Below are 26189 nucleotides of genomic sequence, written 5' to 3'. Positions count from 1 at the left end.
TTATTTTGTTGTTAACATAATCATTGTTATCCAATATCAATGAACTGTTATATTGAGTCCCTTGGTAACAATTTTTGTTGTTTGTGCTGAAATACTTTTATGGCTGTGTAATTACATACTCAGAGATTAAGATTAGTTTTACTGTCTATTGAGCTTGTTTTCAATGTTGTACCTGTGTTAGTTATGTATGTACACGGAAAACGATAAGAAAACAAGATTAATCTTCCTCGTGAGTTCACATTTCTTGTCAGAAAAGTTAATTAAGATTCTGATGTGTGAGGTTTTGAAGAAGTTGGCAAAATTATCTTTGTGGAATGCTACGCTTCAGGCCTGACTGTTTTTACACACTCTTTGTCTCTCTTCCCAATCTCTCTCTCTCTCCACACACACACACACACACACACACGATAGAAGGACTGGCCAGGGCCACAGGAGGATAGCATTTCCCATTCAGGATGATAGAGGGAGCAGAAGGGAGGTGTGTTGGGGGTTTGGGCAGTTAGATTCTGGTTTGGTGAGTTTTCGAGGCAGGCAGTGTGTACACCATACACACATCCAGATCCAACAGGGAAAGACAGGCAGACGGATAGAGATTTTTTGAAATGAAAAAAGACAAAGCAGACGACTAAACACTGTAGATGATGAAAAGGGAAGCTCAGACAGCTTCATCTGGCACCAACCAGCAACCTTGAATGTAACGACGTGTCAGCCATGGTTTGCAGTAAGCAAGATTTTCTTTCCTCTTTTAATCATGGGGGTATTCTCTAATGTGTGTCCTGGGATCATTAGCAAGTTAGGGTGTGTGTTCAGAAGTTTTTACCCCCCCTTACGGTTCAGAGGAATGTGCGGCTTATGTCAGTGAGAGTCAGGTACAGACTCACTAATTACCATTGCCCTTCCTCCCTCCCTCCATTCTTCCCTTTATTCTTCGCTCCCTCTCTCTCTCAGGCTTTTTTCTTCCAGCTTCTGCACCTCATGCACTTCTACTCTCCTCTCTCCTCCACTTGGAGACCTTGCGTGCTTCGCCCCCATCCGCTCCCGATGTTGCGTCTACAAGCGCTGTCGTGACTAGTTCAGAAAAGACAAATAGGGAGGATCTGAGTCAGAATCCAAAAAAACCAAAAGGAGAACAGAAACTCTGACTTGTCTTATTTCAACGTGTGTGTGATAGGTGTGTGTGTGTGTGTGTATTTTGAGTGTGACTGTGCTTTGGTGGACCTGTCACTGAAGACAGGGAACGTCTCGGCATCAAGCAAAGGGTTGAAGAGTCTGACTTACGGCACAAACTAAGAGGACAGGAGGAAGGGAAGATGACCAAGTGACAAGCTGGATTGTTGGTGTGAACGGTGGCGTACAAACCTTTATCGACACGGAGACGACACGCTCCATCAAGGAACAGGTTGGCTGTGAACTCGTAGTATCGCATTGTTTTATTTCACAGAGTATTTCTGTGCATTCAATATTTGCGTGTCATGACCTGCTGAGGCTCTTTTTGAGACATTCTGTGTTTTCTCACCTGGAAGATTAAATGTGCGCGCGCACACACACACACACACACACACACACACACACACACACACACACACACACACACACACACACAGTGGGTATCTGGAAGGACATTTCTTCAGCTGTCCCAGTGTTAACACTGACCCCGCTGACTGTTGTAACCTTCACTACAAGGTTACAGGAGAGGGACTCAATGTTTATTTGTGTGGGAATGTGTGTGTGTGATCAGTTGCCGTCTCATCTTGTCATCTTGTGTGAGTGTTTCAGAAACTGGTTGAGCAGGGCGCCAGTTAGCCTTGGGTGCCCTGTTGTACAAACAAGATATGGTTGTATGTGACAGCATGTCCATGGATGAATGTGCACTGAAGGGTTCAAAGAAATGTAGAGCATTTGTCCAAGAACTTCTATTTCTTTGAGATGTAAAAAACCTGATACAACCAAAATGAAACTCAGTTCAACTCAACGGATCACAAATATCTACAATGGATGTGTTAAATATTGATGATTTACAAGAAAATCTACTTGTATTTACTTAATTGTGAGATTCGGTAGCTCCATATTATGATTGAACTACCCTTCAAAAATGATCGATATGACCAATACTTATTCCTATTGGACGAATTGGTATTGAAAGGGATTAGTTAAGAATAGAAGAGTTTAATTACAGTGTAAATTGTATTGATTTGAGATGGAATTAGGCGCCGTATGTGGAATTGAGGCACAAAAGAGCAGCAATGAGGTTTTTACATGTGTGCCCATGTGGGTGAATGAAAAAAGAAAAGCAAACAAGAGTTTCTCTCCCATCATTCCGTGAATATTGTAAGTACTTAGAGAAATTGTGAGTGAGAAAAATGTGTCATTTGTGTTAATGTCATTTGTGATGATGAGGGGCTGACGGACAGGTTTTATATGTTGAAAAACCCAAAATAGACAGTAGTTTATACCAGAGTTTCATTCAACATTCCTGTCACTCATTACCAACTGCGCAAAGTTCACGAGGTGAACGGTTTTTCAGAATACCTATCGCCTATTTTTCAACACACCGTATCACATTCCACAATTGCAAAAGAGACAGTCAACCAAACCAGGAATTCATATTTAGACTTTTTTCTTGGTGTGACCTTAGTGATATCAGCATTTGTGTTTGAGCTGGGTCTAGTTTCAGGAGACAAAAAAAAAGCAGAAAACACTGTTGCAGGATAATCAAGGAAACGGGAAGATAACACTTTTTAACACATGAGAAATTTTTTGCCACAAACTGGAGTGTAAGGAAGAGAAACAGCACAGGCAGCATATGTTTTATCACACACACACACACACACACACACACACACACACACACACACACACATACTACAGGGCGATGTCACATGACTGTCACATGATCACCGCATGCTCTGGAAGGGGAAGTGCAACATGCACACAAGCGCACACGCACGTACACACAACTTATCAGTGTATGTGTGTCTGTGACAACCATAATCCGCCAGTACTGAAGCAGAAATCTAAAGTTGCGGAGCAAAGTGAACTTTGCAGCTGAAAAAAAAGGAGGGAACCTGTTAGCACTATTGTGTTGTTTATGAAATAGCTGTAACAAGATCTGATCACCTTTGCTCTCCTCTCTCTTTCTGTTTGTCACAATCGCACACATACCTGGTAAGCACAATGGTTGCATTCTTCCCCTTCTATCGCTGCCTCCCCCTTTAGCTCCTCTCTGATCGGAGAAAAAGTGGAAAGCAGTGGGACACTTTTTAGAAGCAAATATAAATGTTCGGCGGAGGAAAACATTTTATTATCTTATAATACTGGATAGGCTGTTTGCCTTTCATTTTCTTTTTAATTTATGTTAATAAAATAGACTGCACAAGTGGCTTTTGACGTTGCCGCTTACAACACATCGTGATTTCCTTGTAACATCTAAAATCTATTCTAAATATGTTTCTGTATTTCAACGTCCCACTTTCATGGAAAGTTATAGTGAATAGTTGCAGGCAAAACAGACAGATAAATAGACAGGCCAAAAAGAGGATTGGATTAACCAGTAATGTGACAGTATTATACCATTATATGCAATGTACACCCATAAATAAATTCAAATAGCCTCTCTTTCTGAGGCAAAAGTTTTAACTAGAACTCTGTCTTCAAAACATGACCAAACCTAACTTTGATGCAAACTTTTGTGCACTAATTTTCATCACCAATACTCGCCGTTCTGCCACAGCTGATGTCTCAAAGAAATTCTTAATGTTTACATATATTTATGCACACCATGTACACATATTCACCAGGGCAGTTGGCTGCCAACCTGTTCTGCAGGTATGGAATAGTTGAAGGTTTGGCGTGTGGCAAGGATTTTTACATATAAATATTTACAATACATATTTAATATGTATTTTGTTATGCAAGGGGGGTTGCTGTGTTTCTTTATTCCCTTTAGCATAACTTACCTGTTAGTTTGGGGGATTGAGATGACCACATACAATTACCATAACGTTTGTGGCTAAACAAAAGAACAAAAGACAAGCATCTATCTAAATCATAAATATCAAAGTATTGGATTTTTCATCTCCAAGACAGCAAACATAAGCACTATCCAAGGGCTGAATTTCAATGTTAATTGTTTAATAAAAGCTATTTTTACTTTACTATTACTTTTACATAGAGATCACTTTCATATAGGGCCGTTTGTTGAGGCAGAGCAATTCCGATTGAGATTATTTTTGGATCATCCAGAACAATATGGATCAATATAGATGAACATTCAATCCATCCCATACATTATCAGTGTATCTGAGTCAAGTCTTACATTTTGCAATAACACCCAAGACCATCACAAATCTATTGTCCCAAAGTGAGCCCTTCTTCATGTGAAATGAAACCAAACTGATCAAATGATTTATTGTGCACCTCCCTTTTCTAAGTGCATGGCGGGGACAGCACTCTCTGGTAAGTGTGTAAACAGGTGACATCTACACACTGTGAAAGCTTTAAAAACAATCCTCCTATCCCCACACCCCTGCTTTTTTATCATTTCACCTTTGACCCCTGTGTCACCCCGCCAGTCCCTGTGTGGTGACAGTGCTGAACCCTCCAGTCCCTCTTCTTATCCACCTCCTCTCCCTCCCTGCCTGCTTTGTATCCAACATGCTCAAATGGTAACAATGTTATTATGCTTCATTTCACTGTACCGGTCTTCTTCTCGTCTCTTCCCGCTCGAGGCTTTTTGTGAGTTTCAGATCCAAGACATATTAACTTGCCTACTCATGCACACTCACATGCACAGTTCATCCAAATGCCTGATCTCTACCAGACTCTCTGTTGCATACCTGTTGCTACTCACAATAGGGTATTTGTCTGGACATCCGGCCAAAATGCTCCTTCTGTGTGTGTGTGTGTGTGTGTGTGTGTGTGTGTGTGTATGTGTGTGTGTGTGTGTGTGTGTGTGTGTGTGTGTGTGTGTACGTGTGTGTGTGTGTGTGTGTATCACTGTGTGTAATTGCGCAGAATGTGGCATTTTTACAAAGACACAAATGTTGTTTTGAATGTGCTAAAAATCAGGCGTATTCCTTTCATACTGTAATCACACACCTTTACTTAAATGCACTTTACTTTTTTTTATTTCATGAGCAGTTTCACACCTTCATTCGCCTTTGACAGGTGCAGTGGTTTTTATTTATTATGTACACTGCTCAAAAAAATAAATAAAATAACACATCTTAGATCTGAATGAATGAAATATTCTTATTAACTACTTTGTTCTTTACACAGTTGAATGTCCTGACAACAAAATCATACAAAAAATATCAACAGAAATCAAATGTATGAACCCATGGGGGCCTGGATTTTGAGTAAAACTCCAAATTAAAGTGGAAAAACACACTACAGGCTGATCCAACTTTGATGTGATGTCCTTAAAACAAGTCAAAATGAATCAGTGTTGCTTCATAAGTGGACAGTTTGATTTCACAGAAGTGTGATTGACTTGGAAGTACATTGAGTTGTTTAAGTGTTCCCTTTATTTTTTGTCTCTTGCAATGGTATCCCAGTTTCATCACAATGTTGAGTTATTGTTTGTTAAGAATCTATACTTTTTAAAAAGTTTGCCAGAGTTGGTTCTCAATTCCACCATTTTCATTCACCTCCTATCTGCTTGTTTTAGATCACCTTTTGACTTTCGTGCCAAGTTATATTTGTGTATATATGATGTACCAAAAAGTCTTTGCAGAGAGCAGAAAAATATAGAAATTGCACTACGTGCCAGTAAAGTAAGAGGGTAACATTATTGAAATATTTATGTCTGGTATGCAATTCTACTTATTTAAGTGTATATGCAATTTGCAAGACTACATTTTGGAAGCTTTGATTAAAGTTTGGATGTTTGCAGAAACTGTTTTTAAGCAAAAATGCATCTTCTGTCAAGGATCCAAGATTTCAAATCTTGAATCCTCAAATCCATTTTGACAAAGGTAGATAAAGTCTGATAGAACTCAATAGAACCCATGTTAAGTTGATCCAAGTGGTCAAAGTCATGAGACAGGAAATAGAATCAACTATATGAGAGGAACCATTACTTTGTATTACATTGTAAATATTTCCGGGCTTCAACATTTGTGAGGATGCAAGTATTGATCTCAGTTCAGACATTTTACGGCCTATTTTCCTCATTCATGTCAGAAAATATCCCTTCCTGCTGTTTATCGCATAGCTGTCCAGCCTGAGATGCCGGTCAACCATACTGATGCGACAGTTATGAGCCAGATAAAATGACATTGTAATGCGGTAAGGAATCCTGATGATCACGGCCTTTCGGATGAGATTCACTTGTCATTGCACTTTTTTTAACTTCCCCCCTACTAGTCCTTGACAGTGACCGTAGCACCAAAACAAAGTATTGTGCCTGTTCTACCATTGGCTCATGACTAGTCACATGACCAGAGTGGCAGTTGACTGAACTCTGGGTAAAAGGGGAAACCTTTGTCATCAGGATATAAGAAATGTGTCAGATCCTCTCTCTCTCTCTGCCTCTCTTTCCTGCTCTCTCTCTTTCTCTGCTGTCTTTTTTTCTATCTTTCTTCATATGTGTGTGAGTGGGTAAGAAGTATGAATTGTGCTGAATCATGTTTTTAAACATAAGTAAGACAATGTGATCTGTTGACTGCGGCTACAGGATGTAGAGTGACCTGTATGAATGAGGATGTGACAGATAAAAGACTTTTCTCTTTATACCTTTATTATAGGACATTTTTGGGCTGAAGACAGATAGTGTTTCAAATTAAATTTTTTTTTTTTTTTTAATCCATGTGTAAATTTGAGAACGTTCATTCTGAAATAACAGCCCACCGGGTACAATTTCAAAAACATCCCTAAAGACCCACTGTTTTCCATTTATTTTTGTTGATTTGATATTTCCTTATATTAGTATATGAGGACAGGTGGTTCCGGTTAAAAGAAGAGAAACCAATCATCAATCATACTAAAAATAAATTCCATGTATTACTTTTCAGCTGTGAAGTGAGCTCACTATCCACACAAAACAAACATAACAGATTGATATGCATTTTGAAGTGCTAGAGTAGAGGTTTCAGGTAGTTATCTGGATTTCTGTGTGTGTGTGTGTGTGTGTGTGTGTGTGTGTGTGTGTGTGTGTGTATGCCTGTGTGTGTGTGTGTGTGTGTGTGTGTGTGTATGTGTGTTTCTTCACATTCATGCGTCAAAGAATTGTTGATAATTGTTGAAAAATTGAGAATTGTGTTTATCCAAGGAAGTTAAAATATTAATTATTTTATGATTAAATAAATGATATTATTCTTAATTATGAATTGGGGCTATAGTTAGAGTCTGGTTTAGGTTCACCTAACAAGAGCTTTTAGTACAACTAAAGTAGTCCTGGGTGAATATTTGACTATACATTAATCCATTTAGTTCCAGTATGATCTGCGCAAAATACACTTTACTATACTATATATACAATATTATCCATGCTGTTATCATCCGTTGCTTTTATCAATATCAAATTGTTTGCGTAGGACTTAACACAGTTCTGTAAGCATTAATTAATACCTGTAAGGCCAGTTTTCATATATTTAGACCATTCATATATAAGACCATTGACTCTGTGTTCTTGTGGACATGCAGGTGCATGCAAAGGATATGAAGCATTAAATTACACGGCATTAAATTTTTTAGTTGGAAACATTTGCGTGATATACATTGTATTAGTGTCAATCAAATCATTAATAGATTTCAATCCCCTTTCTTTCTTCTACATTTTTGTAAATGTTGCTTTCTTCCCTCCTCCTAGCCAGCTGTAACACGGAATCGATCACTGAATGTCATGACCTACTTTTCTTTTGCACAATAGAGCAGATCAATGAGAAATTATTGATATGGAACTGTGAACTCAGTAGAGACATTATATGTGATCTAAATCCACACAAATAAGCTTGTCTTGATCTGTATGCATTGCATGCGAATGCGTGTGTGTGGTGTGTGTGCGTGTGTTTGTGTTTGTGTGTGTCTGTTTGCGTGTGTGTGTGATATTGACAATACATGAATCCATTTTGAAGTTTGAATCTTGTATTCTTCATACCTGGAAAATGGGTTTATGGTCTTTACTCCAACTTGATTGCAGCCCGAATAGATTCCTATACATGTAAACTTTGTCCTGGCCATCAAAGTATACTGTATGTGTGTGTGTGTGTGTGTGTGTGTGTGTGTGTGTGTGTGTGTGTGTGTGTGTGTGTGTGTATGTGTGTGTGTGTGTGTGTGTGTGTGTGTGTCTCAATACGTTGTGAATGAGTGATTGCATGTCCTTCATTGACAGAGTCATTGGTTAATGTGTCACTTGTACAAAGCAATTGCACACACAAACACAAACTGCCTTTGAAACAGAATGGGACCCCCTCTGATAAGAGGAGAACTCTTTCACTGCCGCAGGTTGTGTGTGTATGTCCCCTCAGCACATCAAGAGCTGCTTCCTTCTCCCCACCAACTTTTCCATTTAAATTAAAAGCATTTAAATACAACTGTAGCCAAGTAAATAGAATTCTTGAATTTCTAATTTCTTATTTTCATATTCCATTCAAACATTCATTACAAACTTGGTATTATCTTGAGTCTACCCGGATGGTCTTTAAGCTTATAAAGAAAATGGCTGAAAAAGTTGAATCATACCTTAAATAGTCTTCGACAAACCAGAACCATCGTGCAGAGTCAGCATTACTGTGCTATATGACGCAGCAACACTTTCATTGCTGGATTCACACGGATTTTATTAGGTTATCCTGTGACTGGAAATTGAAGAGGCGCCTTTTATATAAGTGATATGAAGATAAGTGAACTGAGGACACAAGAAATTAAATTAAACAGCAACAACCTGAACCTTGCGTCAATTTTTCGGACCGGGCCTCCTGTGCGCTCGGCTCAGCTCTATACACTACATCTACTACGATTTCTGCAGACGTGCAAATATAACGTACATGCAATAAAGCAACATTATTTCCAAATATTTGAACTGACCTGCCTTATGTTTTAATTGAGTAAAGAAACACACATATGTAATGTAAGTTTGAACACATCAGCACACTTAATCTACTCAGAGCTCATAACTTTTCCCTGATTGTTGTCAATCATCACCCTTTGTCACACCCTGTGCCCTCTTATCCATCCCCTCCCTTTTGTAATATTCCTTATCAGTTGAGAAAGAGAGGCTGAAGTAGAATGAAAAAAAGGTGGGGGTTACCTGCACATAGTGGCCCCACCTCTCTTTTCTGGCCATTGACAATGAGTAAACAGTGAACCACCTTTTCTTACCATTACACTCATAAAACCAGAAAGGCTCAGTCAAGAAGCCTCTCTTTATGCCAGTGCCTGGCAAAAGAGCATGTATGGACAGAAAAAGGTTTTAGATTAGTGTAAATGTGGAAAACGTAGCCGCCTAAAGAAAAAAACACACCAACTGCTTCTTCTTGGCTTGTTCTCTGATTGCTACGCTACCAGGCTTGGCCTACAGGTAATTTGCCTTCTTTCTGATCTATGTGCGCAGAGCAGATTCAGAAAACTTGTCATTTTGAGAGATATTTCTTTTGTCGCTGTCCTAGACTGCTCCGTCTTCTCTGAGAATTAATTTTTAAATGGTAATATGCCATTTAAACAAAGAATAAATACTCTTCAGTTGACTGTCTGACATGAAGGATTAGTTTGGCTTGAAACACACAATTGTGTTAAGAGTCCTATCTCAATGTTTTCTTCAAAGGTATTAGAACAATCTTTGGCATCTTTTTATAGAAACAGCCTTGTAACTGTGGGAATTTTCATTTTTGGCTTTGTAGCTTCCCCTTTTCTCCGATACCATTTCTTGTAAATAGCACTACGCCTTGTGTAGCCAGAGCAATTGTATGGAAAGCTCTCACCTTACACCAACTTTTAAAGCCAAAATGAATAATAACACCTTAACAAAAGGTAAACTAATTAGTGATTTGAATGAAGACCAATATTTCCTCACAAACCTAATGTCTCTACAATGAAACCAGTGGAACCAGTGGAGTGGCATGTGTGTATATGCATGTGTGTTTTGGGTGGGGGATTAAATAAAAAATGCTTCAGTAAGTACACAGGGAGGCTGCTATTATTACCTGTGTACTTCCGGCTTCACCATCATATAATATGTGGACTTTTACCTCATGAAGATGAGCTCTCCCTCTCTCTCTTTCTCTTTCTCACTCTGAGTTGTTTGTTTGTATGTATAAAACACATGCATTTTTACAAATATTTGTGCAATTGAAATAGGCTGACATTTTGAGTTAACCATTCATTTCCGTATTTTTCCCACTTGAGATGCTTGGCTTTAAATGTTTACTCAGTGGGTTGGCCCTTGTTTGAGTAAAAAGTACGTATGAAGGTTACTTGTTTTGTAGGGTATTTATGACAAGCATGAGTCTGAAGGACACTGAATGAATGAAAATGTGGTTATAAACAATTTTAATGAGGTTTAATGTTGAGAGAGTCAAATATCAGCAAATCTGAACCTCAAATCAAACTAATTATTTTCTAATACAAACCAAGTGACTGCAACTGAAGGCATTATCATTATCATTAGAATGTGATGTTGTCAACGTCAGTTGTAATTGTGTAAAACAATGTCTGCAATGGCCTTGAACACACTAGCTGATTAGCCTGAGGAATGTGTTTGCCCAAGGAAGCAAAGCCCCTTTCAACTGACGCTAAAGCTAAAGCAGCTCTTAAGATTAGTGAAGACTGTGTAGAGAACATATGCTGGGTTGAAGTTCAACTTTTTAATCTCTTTTTTTTAATAGTCAGACTGCACTGAAAGATCTTTTGGACAATATGCAAAGGTCCACCTTTTATAGAGAAAAACATTGTATTTTAGGATACGCAAAAATTTCAACTGGATATCAAATATGACAGTTAGAGATGTATGTTTTGTTTCAGCGCTCATGGTGCTTCACTAAAATGTTTATGTGTTGAGCGCACATTGTGAATGAACTGGAGGCAGGAGGGCTCTCAGAATAAATGAACTGGAATCATCCCTCTGCGTTGAAGCTGGGGTGGGCTGGAGGCAGTCACTTGCACACCCCGTCTGACCTGAAATAGTTCAGGACAGTTTCACTTTGAAGGGCTTTCTAGCTCTGAAGGAGGCCAGGAGAGATGGCATAAGAGAACATTTGCTCTCCTCCTGTTCACCCCCCCCCCCAACATTTCTGCAGTCCCCCCTTCTACTCCTCCTTGAGCTTGAGCGACCAGGAGGAATGAGGGTGACAGGTACACGAACGGGAGTCAAAAAAGTTCAGAGTAGAAAGCAGTGAACTTTTGATATTGAACTATACGGCACTCAAAATACTCTGATGTAAATATTGTTTTACTGAATCCACATGTGTGTTAAAGAAGTTGTAGGAATGGATGTTTACAGTGATCCTAATTGACTATGTCGTAAAACAAATGTCATTTAAGTATGTGCTATTCAGCGAAAAATTATATTGAGGAAGCTTTGATGGACATGTTTTACCTTTTTTAAATTGTTGATAAAATAAGACACTTGTGGCCTTGATTTGCAATTGATATGCTTTTCAAAATTTGGGGGGGAGAAATTCAAGAATAGTATACACATTACAAAAGAAAACAAGACAAAAAGATTTCTCAGTTAACAGTGTGACTCTATATCCTGCTGGATATATGATGAAGACATCATGTCCTGGTCAGACAGTTCTCACTTCTCTTTAATTAAGATTCATTTTTCAAAAGCTGATTTTAACACTGAAAAATAGTGTATTGTTTTAAATACATCTTTATTTCTAATATCAACAACCCCAAATGTTCCCTGTATCTCTTTTGGATAAAGTAAAGCGCTGAGAGCAAACCTGAAGCTCTTTTATTTTTCCAGCCCAAAGCTGTTTGTCAGTTTCTGCGCATGACTGGGAGGAACTTCTAGGAAATCTCAGTATGAGCCAAAACCCTGCACTCCTACAGGATATATCACACTACAGAAATAACTGCAAGTACCTCTCACCCTGTTAAAAGCTACTCATTTACCTATATGGATGACTCGCAATAATAGATGGAGGTCAAAAAGGCTCTTCAACCAAGATACTGATTACCAGAACTGCTTTATTGCTGACTATATTCCTGCTTATTCCTGTCTTTTGCCTATTTGGCAGATTCCAATGGTCTGCGTGTGTGTGTGTGTGTGTGGGTTAGGGTTAGGAGTGTGTGTGTGCGTGCATGTGTGTGTGTGTGAGAGAGAGAGAGAAAGAGAGAGAGAGAGAGAGAGAGAGGGAGGAAGAGACCCTGAACTCAGGAGCTTAAATCTGACATGAGGAGGAAAACAAAAAGCTTTCTAGCTTTCTGTATGTTGATTATAAAAATATATAACAGGATATGGTAATTCAGTATTTCAAGGGATATTTTGAAGGCTACTGAGCTTTTTTAAAATCAAGTCATGAATTTGGTCATTGCATCTTCATGTCTTTTAATTGATTGATCAGCTCCAAATGGGAAAACAAGTAGATGTTTTTCAGATTGTTCTTAGCCTGCTGGTTCATGTGGCTCTGTAAATATAACAGAAATATTAATAAGTGAACATGTTGCAATGATTCAGTGATGGACAATCAATGTTTTTCGTCCCTTGGGTCTTCCTTGAGGTTTAACTGTTAACAATTGTTGACGGTGCATGGTTCACATGACCGCACAGCAGAACCACTGAGGCATGTCCGAGTCCTGCTTTGCTGCTGGTAATGATTGACAGTTAATCTTTAATGGCGATTTACCCAACATAAGCAATAAAATATCAAACATGTACCAACCAAAACCTGCACTCAGAGAGCCTTCAGTTTATCTTATTAAGTGTATAGTTCACTTCAAAGTTTTACAAAACATAAACTGAGGCAACACGGATAATAGAAAACAGATTTTTAGCGTTTGTACTTTAATTTACTTTTTGTCAATCCATTCTTTTCTGCACTACATGGACTTTGAGATTTAATAGAAGCTAAAAACAACAGCACACAAACACCTGAGCCGTAACCGTCTTCTCTCTTTTTAGATTTTAGCAGTTCTTTCTGTTGCCAAAAAAATGTTGTTTTTTTTTTGTGTTGAGGGAAGTCTTGAAACAGAAACGCTCCAAAGGCAAGTGAAGTTCTCTCATCTGGCTATTTGCCTCAGTCGGTTCTCTATCTGCTCTCTTAGCTGCCCAGGAAAGTGTGTGTTGTTTGCTTAAGTTAAGGATTGCCAGGTACATGATCACTATGTTGTGTAGAAAAAAATCTTGCACATGCCCAAGGACACAACACTTACATGCAGTTTGCTGACGTGACATAAATCACTAGAGCTGTAACTCTGATTCAGAATTTCTGAACATCCTCTCATTGTGAGACAACATAAGGAACTAAACAAACCCCAGTTTGAAGGTTTCCTGCTGAGTTTTTCATTTCTGCAATTGTAAGCAGACAATGGTCAAAAAAAACAAAAAACAAAGCTTAAAACCACACTTCCCATCAACCACTTCAACTTCCTCTTAAATCTGACATAGTACCTGTTAAAGCTCCACCCTCATCAGCTCTCAGGCTTGCAGCTTTGGCTCAGAGTGTGTGTTTGTGTAGAGGAGGCTGGCCTCTGTGCCCAGTGCCCTGCTGTACCTGTCTCTCATGGAGGTGGCTGAACACTCCCTGAGCAGGCGGCCAAGCAGTGGAGCACTGTGAAGCAACAGCGGTAGCTATCCTCCCATACGATCTCTGTCTACTTCTCCTTCCTCTTTTCTTTTACTTTTATTTTTTAACGTATTAAGTCTTCATGTTTGTATCATCACTCCTCGTAATTCAAATGTAGTGTGTGTGAGTGTGACTTGAGACTTTTTTTTTTTGTAGCTTTGTGTATCATTGGATTCTGGTTTCCATTCTGGTTTTTGTACCTCAGATTTTGTGTGTGGGAGGGGTCACAGAGGGGGAGTGTGTGTGTGTGTGTTAAAATAGCAGGATGGTATAAAAATTTGTGTTTGACTCTCCGCGCTGACCCTGTTGTTTGGGGCATTTACAGGGACAGTCATCTCTTCCTAGGGCATGAAGTGGCAGCTCAGACGTGTTTTCCTCAGAACATGGGATTGGTGCCACACAGGATAGAATATGCAACTAAGAAACATGTTCCTTGCTTCGTCCACATGCATATACACACATAGACCCCCCCCAACACACTCACACACAAGCATACACACAAATTCAAACCTGTTGATTTAACTTTGTGATCTGTAATAAACCGAGATTTAAATAAAGGATTGAGATTTGCTAATTTCACATACACAGCTGATGAATTTTAAACCATATAAGCATTTTCTCTCAATCAAGGATCATTTTTACATGTAAAGATAAACAAAGTTACAGTCAAACAGTTTTACAGCATAATCTGGAGAAAGACAATAAAAGCTTTTCCCTGCTCGTAAACCAATTCAAGACCTTATAACACGCTACACATAAGCAGAGAATCAGCCATTTCCACCAGCTATAAACAGACTATTCTACTGACACTTTAACATGGCAGACTGCCTCCATTACCAATTCAAATCCTGGCTCTTTTCACCTTGTTGCTGTCCTTCTTTAGGCTGCTAAACTCTGTTGGAGCCTTTCAATACAGTTCTAGAATTAGTTTTGTCAGAGTTGACAACTGCAGGAATACTAACCTTAGTATTATGATATAAAAACATACTCTGAGTCTCAGGCAAGATCAAAAAAGTTTTTCCTAAATAGGTTGGAATTATGGTGGACTGTTGTACATGTGCAATAAGTTCTTTCTTTGACTTTTAATTTAAAGTATTTTTTTTATCTATTTTGTTCTGCTATCCAGTATTAATCAATCAGTAATTTGTGGGCAGGAAGAGAAACTAGCCTGCAAAAAAAAAAAAAAATAGGTTAGACTTCACATTACTCAGTGCTGTGATTTCCTAAACCCTGTACACAACCGCAGAGAGGAAGTAAGGAATGTCTCCAAGTTTCTAAAAGCAGGAAGTAAACTTGACACTTGGTAATCAAAATATTATATTTCTGTTGCACAAAAAATATCCAGCGAAGCAAGTTTCTCTAAAGACTCTTGCTTTAAGTCAGCGTTGACCTCACAGTGTCACATAACCTCTTTTTATCACTGAGCAGAACTCCCAAAGTGAATATTGTCCTCCCTTTGTCATCAGCCTGGCAAGATAAGATTGATAAGAGTGTGAGTTGTGTTAGCACTTTACACGACAGGGGATCATAGGAAACACATTAGGTCGTGGGGAAAATGGGCGGAAAAAAACGGTGAAAAAAATTATTCTATTTATTTCTGTGTAAATGTAAAAATGTTTGAAGTGTGGTCTTTTTTAGTCTGTTTAGATAAGACAACTAAATTGAGCATAATTCCGGATGGCTCCACAAGTTAAATATTGCTTATATCATAATCAAATGTCATCTCGACCCATGTGTGTGTTAACTGACCCACTCTTCAGAGGAGGCAACACGATGCTCACGGTTCACAGTATTTCACTGGAAGTTTTTGTTATCATATTCATCATTTCTTGTTTCAAAATATCAGTTTTACCTTAATCTAGACAGAATTTGTGTCATATTTGTCTTTGACTTGACAAAGCTAGAGCGGATTTAATGGTAATCCAAGCCTTCCAGCCTTAGGTGAAGTAACAAGTGAACAGGTGTGTGTGTGTAGGAGAGGGTGGGATATTGGGTCAGGTCAAATGAATGTGCATGTTACCATGGTTGCATGGCTTTGTAGTGTTATACTGTTGTTGACTACCTCGCTGCTCTCCATCGAAGTCAGAGTAATCTCGTGACGCACGAAGAAACACACACCTGACTAACTGCAAGTAACAAGACGTTGCATTTTTATCTGGCCTATTTGCTAACAAGACATTTTGTTTGACCAAAAGTGGTTTGCTTAGTAGTCTGAGGGGATTGGTTACCTATGTGTCAAATGCAACATAGTGATTTAGGGATTTAAAATGCTGTGGAGTTTTCCATGCTCAATACCAGCAGTGTTGGAAAATAACAGCGTAAGAGGTTTATGCAATCAAAGCTGATTTCTGATTGTTCCTTGTTTCTCTTATAAGACTGGAGCCTTTAATGAAGTGTGCACCATACACACACACACACACACACACACACACACACACAGAAGAACCTTGAAAGCCCAACAGAATCTTGCACTGTGGTGGATTTTATGAAACATGTATATTTATTCTTTATAAAGTAAAACTCCAACTTGTCTAAATACTTCTTATTAAAGTCAAACCCATAATGAGCATGTGACCCGCTGGAACTCGGTGAACCTTGAGCTGGTTTTCAGGGTTTATAGCCCTTAATTTTCTCTGATGGGGGTCAGGGGTCAGAAAGAGATCAGAGAAACACAAGAAAACAAGGTTGTAAAAACCCTGATAGCGGACAGTTTCCTAAGGATTCATAGATACTGTATTTTCCGGGTAATATAATGCGTCACATTTCTTTATCTGATTTTTATATGCACCACGGGCCATTTTTTTTACCAAAGCAGACTGAGCAATAAAAGCTGATAAAACTTTGTCTTTGCCTTCCTCAGACCCCGAAACTGATTGAATGGTTTTGTCAGAATGACAGCCGAAGATCCTGCGTCCTCCTCAAACATGAGCAATAACGCTGCCCCTGTCAAACCATCAAAGTCCTCCGGTGCCTCCCATCCCTCTCTACATGGACAGATCGCCATCCCAGAAGGTGTTGCAGGCGCTCCCAACGAGGCTTCCCTGGTCAACCTGATGGAGCGTACCGGCTACAGCATGGTCCAGGAAAATGGTCAGCGAAAATACGGGCCGCCTCCAGGCTGGAACGGCCCATCTCCACCACGGGGATGTGAAATCTTTGTGGGCAAAATCCCACGGGATGTTTATGAAGATGAGCTGGTCCCGGTGTTTGAGTCTGTCGGTCGCATCTACGAAATGCGTCTGATGATGGACTTTGACGGGAAAAATCGAGGGTACGCATTTGTGATGTACACGGAGAAACACGAAGCCAAAAGAGCAGTGCGGGAGCTCAACAACTATGAGGTGCGGCCAGGGCGGCTGCTGGGGGTCTGCTCCTCTGTGGACAACTGCCGTCTTTTTATTGGTGGCATCCCTAAAACCAAAAAGCGTGAAGAGATCCTTGAGGAGGTCTCCAAGGTGACAGAGGGTGTACTAGATGTGATTGTTTATGCTAGTGCTGCAGACAAGATGAAGAACCGTGGCTTTGCCTTTGTAGAGTATGAATCGCACCGCGCAGCTGCCATGGCCCGTAGGAAGTTAATGCCCGGACGTATTCAACTGTGGGGCCACCAGATCGCAGTGGACTGGGCTGAGCCAGAGATCGATGTGGATGAAGATGTGATGGAGACAGTGAAGATCCTTTATGTCAGGAATCTTATGATGGAGACCAGTGAGGAGACAATTAGACAGGTACAAATGTGATTTTTATGCAGGCAGGCTGCATAAAACATGGCTAATTACAGTGTATAATTGTAGCATCTCTACAAACCAAGACAAAAAAGAAAAAAAAAAAAAATCATCCATATTTCTTGTCAATTAGGTATTCAGCCAGTGGAACCCTGGTTGCGTGGAACGTGTGAAGAAAATACGTGACTACGCCTTTGTCCACTTCACCTCCCGGGATGATGCCGTGCTGGCAATGGACCATCTCAACGGCACAGAAGTAGAAGGGTCCTGCATCGAGGTGACGCTTGCCAAGCCGGTTGATAAGGAGCAGTACTCGCGCCAGAAGGCCTCTAAAGGAGTTTCAACCACTCCAGAGACCACACAGCAGAACTATGTTTACCAATGTGATCCCTATACATTGGCCTACTACGGTTATCCATACAATACCCTCATTGGACCTAATAGAGACTACTTTGTCAAAGGTTAGAATTTTTTTCATTATCTTTAATTGCCGGTGGAAAAATTGTCATGTTTCAAAGTCATTTTAAGCAATTACATTCTGGTAAATGTGACTATTGTTTCTGTCGTCATAAACTCTCAGGGCATAACTCACTGTGTGGCAGACAGATTATATTATTGCTAGAATGATTACCAGTAAGCCAAACCAAGATGAGATTACAACAATGATGATAAGAATGAGAATACCGAGACACTAATTGCAGTCTTTATGAGCTGAATTTCTTTTTTAGGGAGGCTTTTGGAAATATTAATACACTTGACTTGAGATGAGATTATAATTTGAAAGAAAGAAGACACCACAAGATGTTGATTCAATTCATGTTAATCCCATTATCATGAGAATTCATCACATTATCGCCTTTGGGTGGCAACAATATAATCCATTTGACTTCCGATGATCATTGTGTTTAGGTTTTTTCACCAAAGGATCCCCAATGATACAGACCAATGGTAATTTCTCAAATCCTTATTCCTACTCATTGATTCAATGAACAATAAGCTTTCTTGCCATGTGATAAACTATACATTTTCTAACACATCCTTTTCCTGCTGCACTGTCACCTTCCATCTCATTATGGATCATTGCAGAGATTTCAGAAAAGCAGATTATCCAAAAATGCAACTTCACAGCGCAAAAAAAAAACTTTTTACATTAATTCAAAATGTATTGTTTGTTAGTAGTAAGTTTAAACAAGAGGCCATACTTGTCCACGGTGAGGACAAAGTAGCCTGATGTCAAGCTGACAGCGACTCCTAAATTGGACCAAAATGAGTTTTCTTGCCAACTCAAGTTTTATTAATGTTCACTCCTGCTGCCTAAGTCCTTAGTTACAACCCCTGTAATACGATTAATTATTGTATTTTAAGCAGGTACTGTGAGAGGCCGTGGTCGTGCAACCACAGGTAACCGTACCCCTGGACCTCGGGGGTCTTACCTTGGGGGTTATTCTGCTGGCCGTGGCATCTACAGCCGGTACCACGAAGGCAAGACCAAGCAGCCAGAAAAACCCTATGAACTGATGCCCAGTCTGGAGCTCGCTGCCTCCGTCAACCCAGTTGCCATCAAACCTGGCACAAGTCAGTGAGATAGAAATAGCCATTCATATTCATACACCATTTAGTCCATTCTTTTTCTTTGTCTATCCTCTGTGATTTTCAAGATTCTATCAATAAATCAATCTGAGGCTTGTTGCTGAATGGTAATGCAATACACTAACCCCTTCTGTCGTCAGTGACGAAAAAGTAATTGCCTTGGTTTTTATCTGATTTGTTTATTTTCTTATGGCATCAGAAATGGGTTGCTCAGATTGAAAACAGCACAAAATGGCTGTTTTTCCAGGAGAAAATAAATATGAATGCATGTTTTCCATTCATAAATGTAAATGTTATCCTGGCCCATGATTTTACGGTGATATAAGCCCATCATGGTGGCAATTACTATATCTGTCAACAGTAAAGCTAATCCAATCTCTAGACCTCCCCTCCCCCCATGCTGTTGCTCATTAAATGTTCTCAGAATTGTTATTTGTCTGGACAAGGTCACAATTATGAGTTTCAAGAATTTGCTTTTTAATTTGCCCTCATATCCAGATTTTAACTGATTGCTCAAGCTCTTCTTTGAGTTTGTCTGTAAAAATATGTACAAAATCAAAAAAGTCTCTGATTTTACTCCTTTTTTTATCTGAATTAAATGAAACGGTTCTTGAGATTCATGATCCGCTAGGACTGTGAGTTGCTTTGGCACTGCGATCAAGATTTGAATTGAAGTGCAAACAAACTAACATGGGGAAGAAAAAGAATATTAATCTCTCACCAATCTGTCCACTCTTTAAAGATTTTAGCGCAGCTACATATCCCATCTGCTTTGTCATACATCCAGTAGTTGTCTAAATTATCTTATTGCTGTGTATTGCAAACATGGACTGTTTCAATCATCAACTAAAGCAAGGCAGGAGTTGCTAAGAAGAATGTGGCAGTAAATGTGCCTTTTTGGCTTGTTACTAAAGGTCATATGAGGTGTGTAGGTATGCAAATTTATGTGGCCAGGGTACAGATAAAAAAATAAATAAAAAAAAACATAGATTTGCCAATTTGTTAGGTCACACTCATTGTCATGTCTGCTTTTTAGAACTCCAGTTTGTAAAATGACATGACTCCCAGTGGAAAAAAACTTCATCCCAATCTGGAGCTCAGCATTAGTGTATCAGTGTTAATCCTTGTGGAATCAGCATCAGATTTAAAAGATATTTGTTAATTTCACACTTCACACTGTGACTGACGCCATCGTCTGTGTGTGTGTGTGTGTGCATGTGTGTGCGTGTGTGTATGTGTATTTGTGTGTGCCTTGGAGCATTGAAGTTAATCCTCAGTTGAGCACCATGATAATCCCAATCACACTCTGATGCCTACCTGTGCAGCTTATTCTTTTTTTCCCTTCTCCAAGTTATGTTCTTTTGACTTTCTCTTGGTTCTCTAGCCCAATTTCTTGTAGTATTTCACACTTTTTGTCTTCAAGTATTTCACAGTGCCTTACATCTTTACATCTGAATGCTGGATTTTAGTTTTTAGGAATCTTTTTGAGCATGGCTGGGTGTATGTTTACCTTCAACTTTATTAAAACAGCTATTATTTCCACCATTATAATTGCATCTCTGACATCCACATGGCTTTTCTTTGCTACCTCAGTTCTCATTCTTGCATTTCTGTATGTGTAGTGGCACTGCCCGCTCTGGGTGGACAGTACCCTGTGTTCAGCACAACTCCCACTGCAAAGATGATGGAAGAGGGTAAGGTGCATACAGTGGAGCACCTTATAAACCCTTTGGCAATGCAGCACCCTGAACACACCACCGCTCCTGCTGCAGCCAGCGTCCTACCTTCAGTTTCTACACCTCCCCCTTTTCAGGTTTGAAATTGGTCTCTGTGTTTTGCAGATATGTTAAACATTTAATTCATTAATGCCAATTTCAGTAGGGATGCACAATGTTATTGGCGCAGGCCGTCTGATATTTCCTTTAGATTTAAACAAAGGCACCTGCTCAGTGTAATGCATTGCATTGTATATCAATATCTGTCAGTGGAACTTCCTCAGGTACTGACACTTCACAGGGGAGACAGATGTTTTTAATAGCTTGTTGAAAATATCGGATTAAAATGTATTGGAATCCATTACTACTAATCTTTCTCTGATATTATTAAATGCTCCATGCGATGATTTAGATTGTAAACATAAACTTCCATCAAAAATTTGTATGTAACTACAAATTTCATTACATTACATTACATTACATTACATTTAGCAGACGCTTTTATCCAAAGCGACTTACGATAGAGGACATAGGGACTGCAAATAACACTTGCAAATACAAAATGCACAGGAAATATACAGAACAGTAAGCTTGGGTTAGTGAATTTTTTATTTTATTTTATTTTATTTTATTTATTTATTTATTTATTTATTTATTTATTTATTTATTTATTTATTTATTTATTTATTTTTTATGACAAAGACATACACAAACGTACACACACACACACACCCTTATTACTACCACTACGCCACAGATTATTGAGATCGACTGGGGAAACATTGATGTTGAACTCTGATCTAGTCAGATTAGGATGCTTTTGCCTGATGAATGTATGATGTACGGTGACAAATATGAACGTATGATGACGAATAATGATTTTGCCATTTCCCTTCTCTTTCCATCCACCTTTCCCAGGGTCGTCCGATCACTCCTGTGTATGCCATGGCCCATAACGTACAGCGCATCCCAGCAGCTAGTGGCCTTTACGGAGCTGGATACGTCCCCATTGCAAACTACGCTGCCAACACAGCTGCTCTGGCTGCTCTGCAGAAAAATGCAGCAGTGGCAGCTGCAGCGTATGGAGGATACGCTGGCTACGCAGTGCCGCAGGCCTTCCCTGCAGCAGCCTTCCAGCTCCCCATTCATGATGTCTACCAGACATACTGATTCTGAGGGGCAGCCCTTATGAAATAACATGAGCATTATTCTGCCTGTGACTTATTGACCACCGTAACATCCCATCAGTGTGCATCATGTAAAGACATCCCTTGAACCTCCAAACACCCCAAAGGAAAATAAATATTCAGAGCACAGATGATCTCATCAGAACATGTTATATCCGTCTCACCTATTGGCCTCAGTTTATCCTGGATGAAAGTAGATTCATTGCTGGCTTAGAAGGGCAAAATTATTACAGAAAATGAAGACAATCCCCCCTTACTGAGGATCCCTACCCCGAAATGTCATGAGCATCGCTAGTACTGAGTTAACTCAGTGCCCACTCTCATTATTTCTGTCTTGGATCTATCATTTTCTTGCGGTCACAAGAAAAACTCCCAAGGTACACTGAAGTATTTATGAAAATAATTTTTAATTATTTTTCTCTGTAGGGTGGGGTGGTTGGAAGGAACGGGAACTACTGACATAAGTGGATGCCACTGAAGCCAACAGTTTTGAATACAATGATATATGCTTTAGTTTTTCTTTTTGTTTGTTTTTTTAGTATTTCTAGACAATTCTACATGCTATAAGTGGTGCAGTCCATCCATCCTGGCTGAATGTGTTTTCTTTAAAAATGCTTACTTGGTACTTTTTGGTATATTTAGTTTTATTTGTGATGTGGTTATTCTAAATGAAGGTTTAACATACTACGTGTATTTACCTATAATTAGTTTGCTTGTGTCTGTGCTTTAACATCTTTAACATTTTCAAACATTTATATATTTGGTTTGTTTCAAGAAATGGCCCCTGCTTGATAATATTTTTTGTGTCAGTATCCTTGGGGAACAAATAATATAGACACGAAACACAGAAAGCTTTTTGAGTGATGGGAATTTTATAATATATAAGCCCCATAAAGGTTGGCATCACAGTAACATTTGAACAGTGATTGTCTTCTAATGTGTGAAACTGTGCTGACAGGGGACCAAGACTGAACAGAAATATGTTTTTTTTCTTATCCATGTATAACTTTATTATTGGTTGTTTTTTTTTCAATATTTTGAATCTTGAAAGGCGAACAAATATGGAGAGAAATGACATATATTGAAATACATCTTTCTGGATGGATTGGTGCACTTTGTCACTTACTGCTCTTGCATTTACTACTGCCAACCAAAAACCAACATCTCGACTCCAGTTTCAATGCATTGAAAAAATAACCTGTGCCTTAACACAGTGCCTTACATCTGCATGCTGGATGTGCAACTTTGTGTATCGCACTGTGCCTTTCATGACAAAGCTAAGACCAAATGGTTGGCACAAAGAATGTGGCACTGAATCATCAACCTGTTTTTCCAAGGAACCAGAATTTGGTGTTCATTTTCTGCAGTAAGATGTGACAAGGCTACCTCTCTTCTGTAGTCTCTCCTCTTAATATTCCTACACTAACCCATTATACATTATCTATCTCCTCTTTATTTCTCATCCTTCAAACTGTGCTTGAGGTGCACTTAAATGTATTTATAAAGGGCAAGAGATTTGCCTTTTTCAGATGAAGAAATATTGAAGCAATATAAATTAATGTGAGAGCTTCGCTACGTCATTTCCAATATCTGTATGTCTGCGATAACTGTGGAAATGTAAAATAACACTTATGTTTAGAAGGCACTTTTCAGGCTCGGCATGTTAACAACAAATATAACAACAAAAGCAGTATATCATGCTGATCTACACAAGCAGTCATGCGTTGTAATGCAGCACAGAAAAAGAAGTTGCTGCCTATAAAACCACGTGTGCTCTTATGAACCAGTTCAAATAGATAAGTGTGAAAACATTTTCAGTTTGCATGTTCTCACTGTGTCTGCGTGGGTTTTCTCTGGGTTCTCCAGTTCCTCCCATAGTCTGAAAACACGCAGGAGGTTAATTGGAAAAATTGCCCTTTTGTGTGAATGAGCGAGTAAATGGTTGTTTGTCTTTATATGTGGCCCTGCAATTGACTGGCGACTGGTCCAAGTGATATCCCACATCTTGCCCAAAGATAGCTGGGGCTCCACCATCCCTGCGACTCTGACAGCAGGATAAGCAGGACATAATGGATAGATGGAGGAATTATATTTTCAAAAGAAAAAAATTACACTAAATTCAAGCTCAGTTATTGATCCCCTGGAAGACTGATGTGACCAATATATCAGTACGTATACTGTTTATATGACAGTATACATAAATTCAAAACAGTTATCCACTAATATAGGTCCAACTCATTGTGTTATTTTGTTACTTCTCTCCACTCTAAAAACTGGATTTAAGAAAAACTGGTGATGACTGCTTTTACTATTTTCTTGTATGATGACAAATAAGTCAGGATATATTTAATATATGCATTACGTATATTGTGTCTGAAGTGATAAGAAAAGTTTTAATATATTCTCAAGCATATTACTTTTCTTTATATATTGTTTAGGGGTAAGATAAAAAAAAAGTCAGAGTAACTAAAGTAGAAAATACTTTGTTGCCAAAGCGTCCAATAGTTTTTAAACATTCAACATTATTGTGTTTTGTTTTGCATATTGTTGTTTTGCAATTTTTAACTGGATTTGGTGTTGTGAGTGGGAAGACAGAAGCCTTCTTTTTCAGCAGTTAGTGTGAGAACTGGCTCAATGCAGCTCTTTATGTGGCTGCAACTTTCCTGAAGAAAACAACTCATTAAATTTGGTAACACTATTACAACTCAAATATGTTAGTGCCTTTAAAACATGTTCACATGTTGAACACAAGATCAGCTTCCACATTTCTGCTTCTGCCCTTCACTCCATCACCTGTTTTACTTCATATTACAAGCATTTCTTCCACACTACAGCAGAAATAAGTCCTGCTCCTTGTTTCAGTGGTCTGGAGCCACATGCCTAGTTTATAAAAGATGTTGCCATTTAAATTCTTCTTAGTATGTGCCTTATTGCCAAGATACACCCTGTCCTTTACCTTCGTAGACATATGCAGACTGTGTTTTGTTAACAAAAAATATGTTTTTTTTCCTTGTTCTATTTATAGTGTTAAAGTAGATGAATAAAGCATTTTCAAAAAGATGAAATGCAGTCCCACTCCTTTTTTCCTCTTCTGTTTGCATATTGCTTTTTGTGCTGCTGCCTTGGTAGCTATGAACTGTGAACACCTCTAGAGGTTCTTACACACAAGGTAATATTGCGTGAAAACAAGGTATTTTAAAGTACAAAGTTGTAGCTTTTTAATGGGGTTTTAGGCATTTACTTCTCTACTTTCAACAACTTTTGATTGGGGTCACCAGGTAACAGTGATGTAAACTATGACGTAGCTTAAGATTTCGCTCCACAACTGTGGAAACTGCGAAAGAGGTCATAGACGTTTTGGGGCACAGAGAACTTTGACTCTGACCTCTGTGAATGGAAACCCATCCGTGTCTACATCAGCTATTATTATGCAATATGTTAGAGAGGAGCAAGCACAGTGTCTAGAGAATGTTTCATAAACTTCTCTGTGGTGGGTCAACTTTACTCTAGAAACATGTTGTACCCCGGCAAGGAGTTCAGGGGAGGATTTAATATCAGAATTAGGCTTCATTGTGTGTAAGAGTGCAGGCAGTTTTCCTAAGATCTCGCCACCTTTACATGGGTCAGACGCTAGTTTTAACATTAACGTGTGATGGAAAGCTGATTGATAAATAAACAGCCTAACTTTGATTTTTAAAATATAACCTGTCTTCAGTTAGGTTCTGCTCTGGTCATTTACAATCCAGAGAAGGAATTCTGCCTCACTTCAGTGGGCATGTTGCTTGTGCAGATAACTCACACATTAACCATTATAATTTACTTTTCATCTGTTTTTCTAATGTTTTTTTTTTTATGTGTGTAACCAGACAGCAAAAAAGAACACTAGAAGATCATACTTGAGGACATTTCAAGGGTAAATTTCTTTGTGCCTGCCTTTGAATAGGATTTGAAACTTGTATTTAAGTCTCTATTTTTTAATATCTCAATTGTGACTGAGGATGCATGATTTGGAGTGATCTGAGACATCTTACAGCCATTGCATGCAGTACTTACAATGAAATACAATACAAAATATAGCAATCAAACATCATCTCAAACAGCTGAATTATGCATGTCAAATGAGAAATTACAAATGTCTGTGTGGTGTGAAGGTCAGAAATAGTCAATGTTATTTTGATTGAACTGAGACCAAGAGAAACCATGGACTGTACATGGTAAAGATATTAATCTTTTCACACTGGA

The 26189-nt window shown here is 38.9% G+C and overlaps 1 protein-coding gene across 8 annotated transcripts; it reads left to right on the top strand.

The window, feature by feature from the left end:
- The first annotated feature begins 455 nt into the window (after window positions 1-455).
- rbm47 (RNA binding motif protein 47) lies at window positions 456-25007 on the top strand. Of its 8 annotated transcripts, none has more exons than XM_086156821.1 (8): window positions 456-721; window positions 1198-1399; window positions 16591-17458; window positions 17589-17916; window positions 18365-18403; window positions 18821-19030; window positions 20668-20858; window positions 21679-25007. In XM_086156821.1, exons 3-8 carry the CDS (start codon window positions 16622-16624, stop codon window positions 21928-21930), a joined length of 1857 nt encoding a protein of 618 aa, XP_086012947.1. In that variant the 5' UTR covers window positions 456-721; window positions 1198-1399; window positions 16591-16621; the 3' UTR covers window positions 21931-25007. The 8 variants fall into 8 exon arrangements, with proteins under 8 accessions (XP_086012947.1, XP_086012946.1, XP_086012948.1 ...); XM_086156820.1 differs by having other exon boundaries at window positions 1172-1399; XM_086156822.1 differs by lacking the exon at window positions 1198-1399.
- Window positions 25008-26189: the final 1182 nt, after the last annotated feature.

This window comes from Fistularia commersonii, chromosome 12 (assembly GCF_037954325.1).
Source record: "Fistularia commersonii isolate RoL2024-O1a breed Wild chromosome 12, RoL_Fcom_v1.0, whole genome shotgun sequence".
Lineage (NCBI taxonomy): Eukaryota > Metazoa > Chordata > Actinopteri > Syngnathiformes > Fistulariidae > Fistularia > Fistularia commersonii.
The sequence above is the reverse complement of the archived record's forward strand: the minus strand, read 5'-3'. Positions and strand labels throughout refer to the sequence as shown.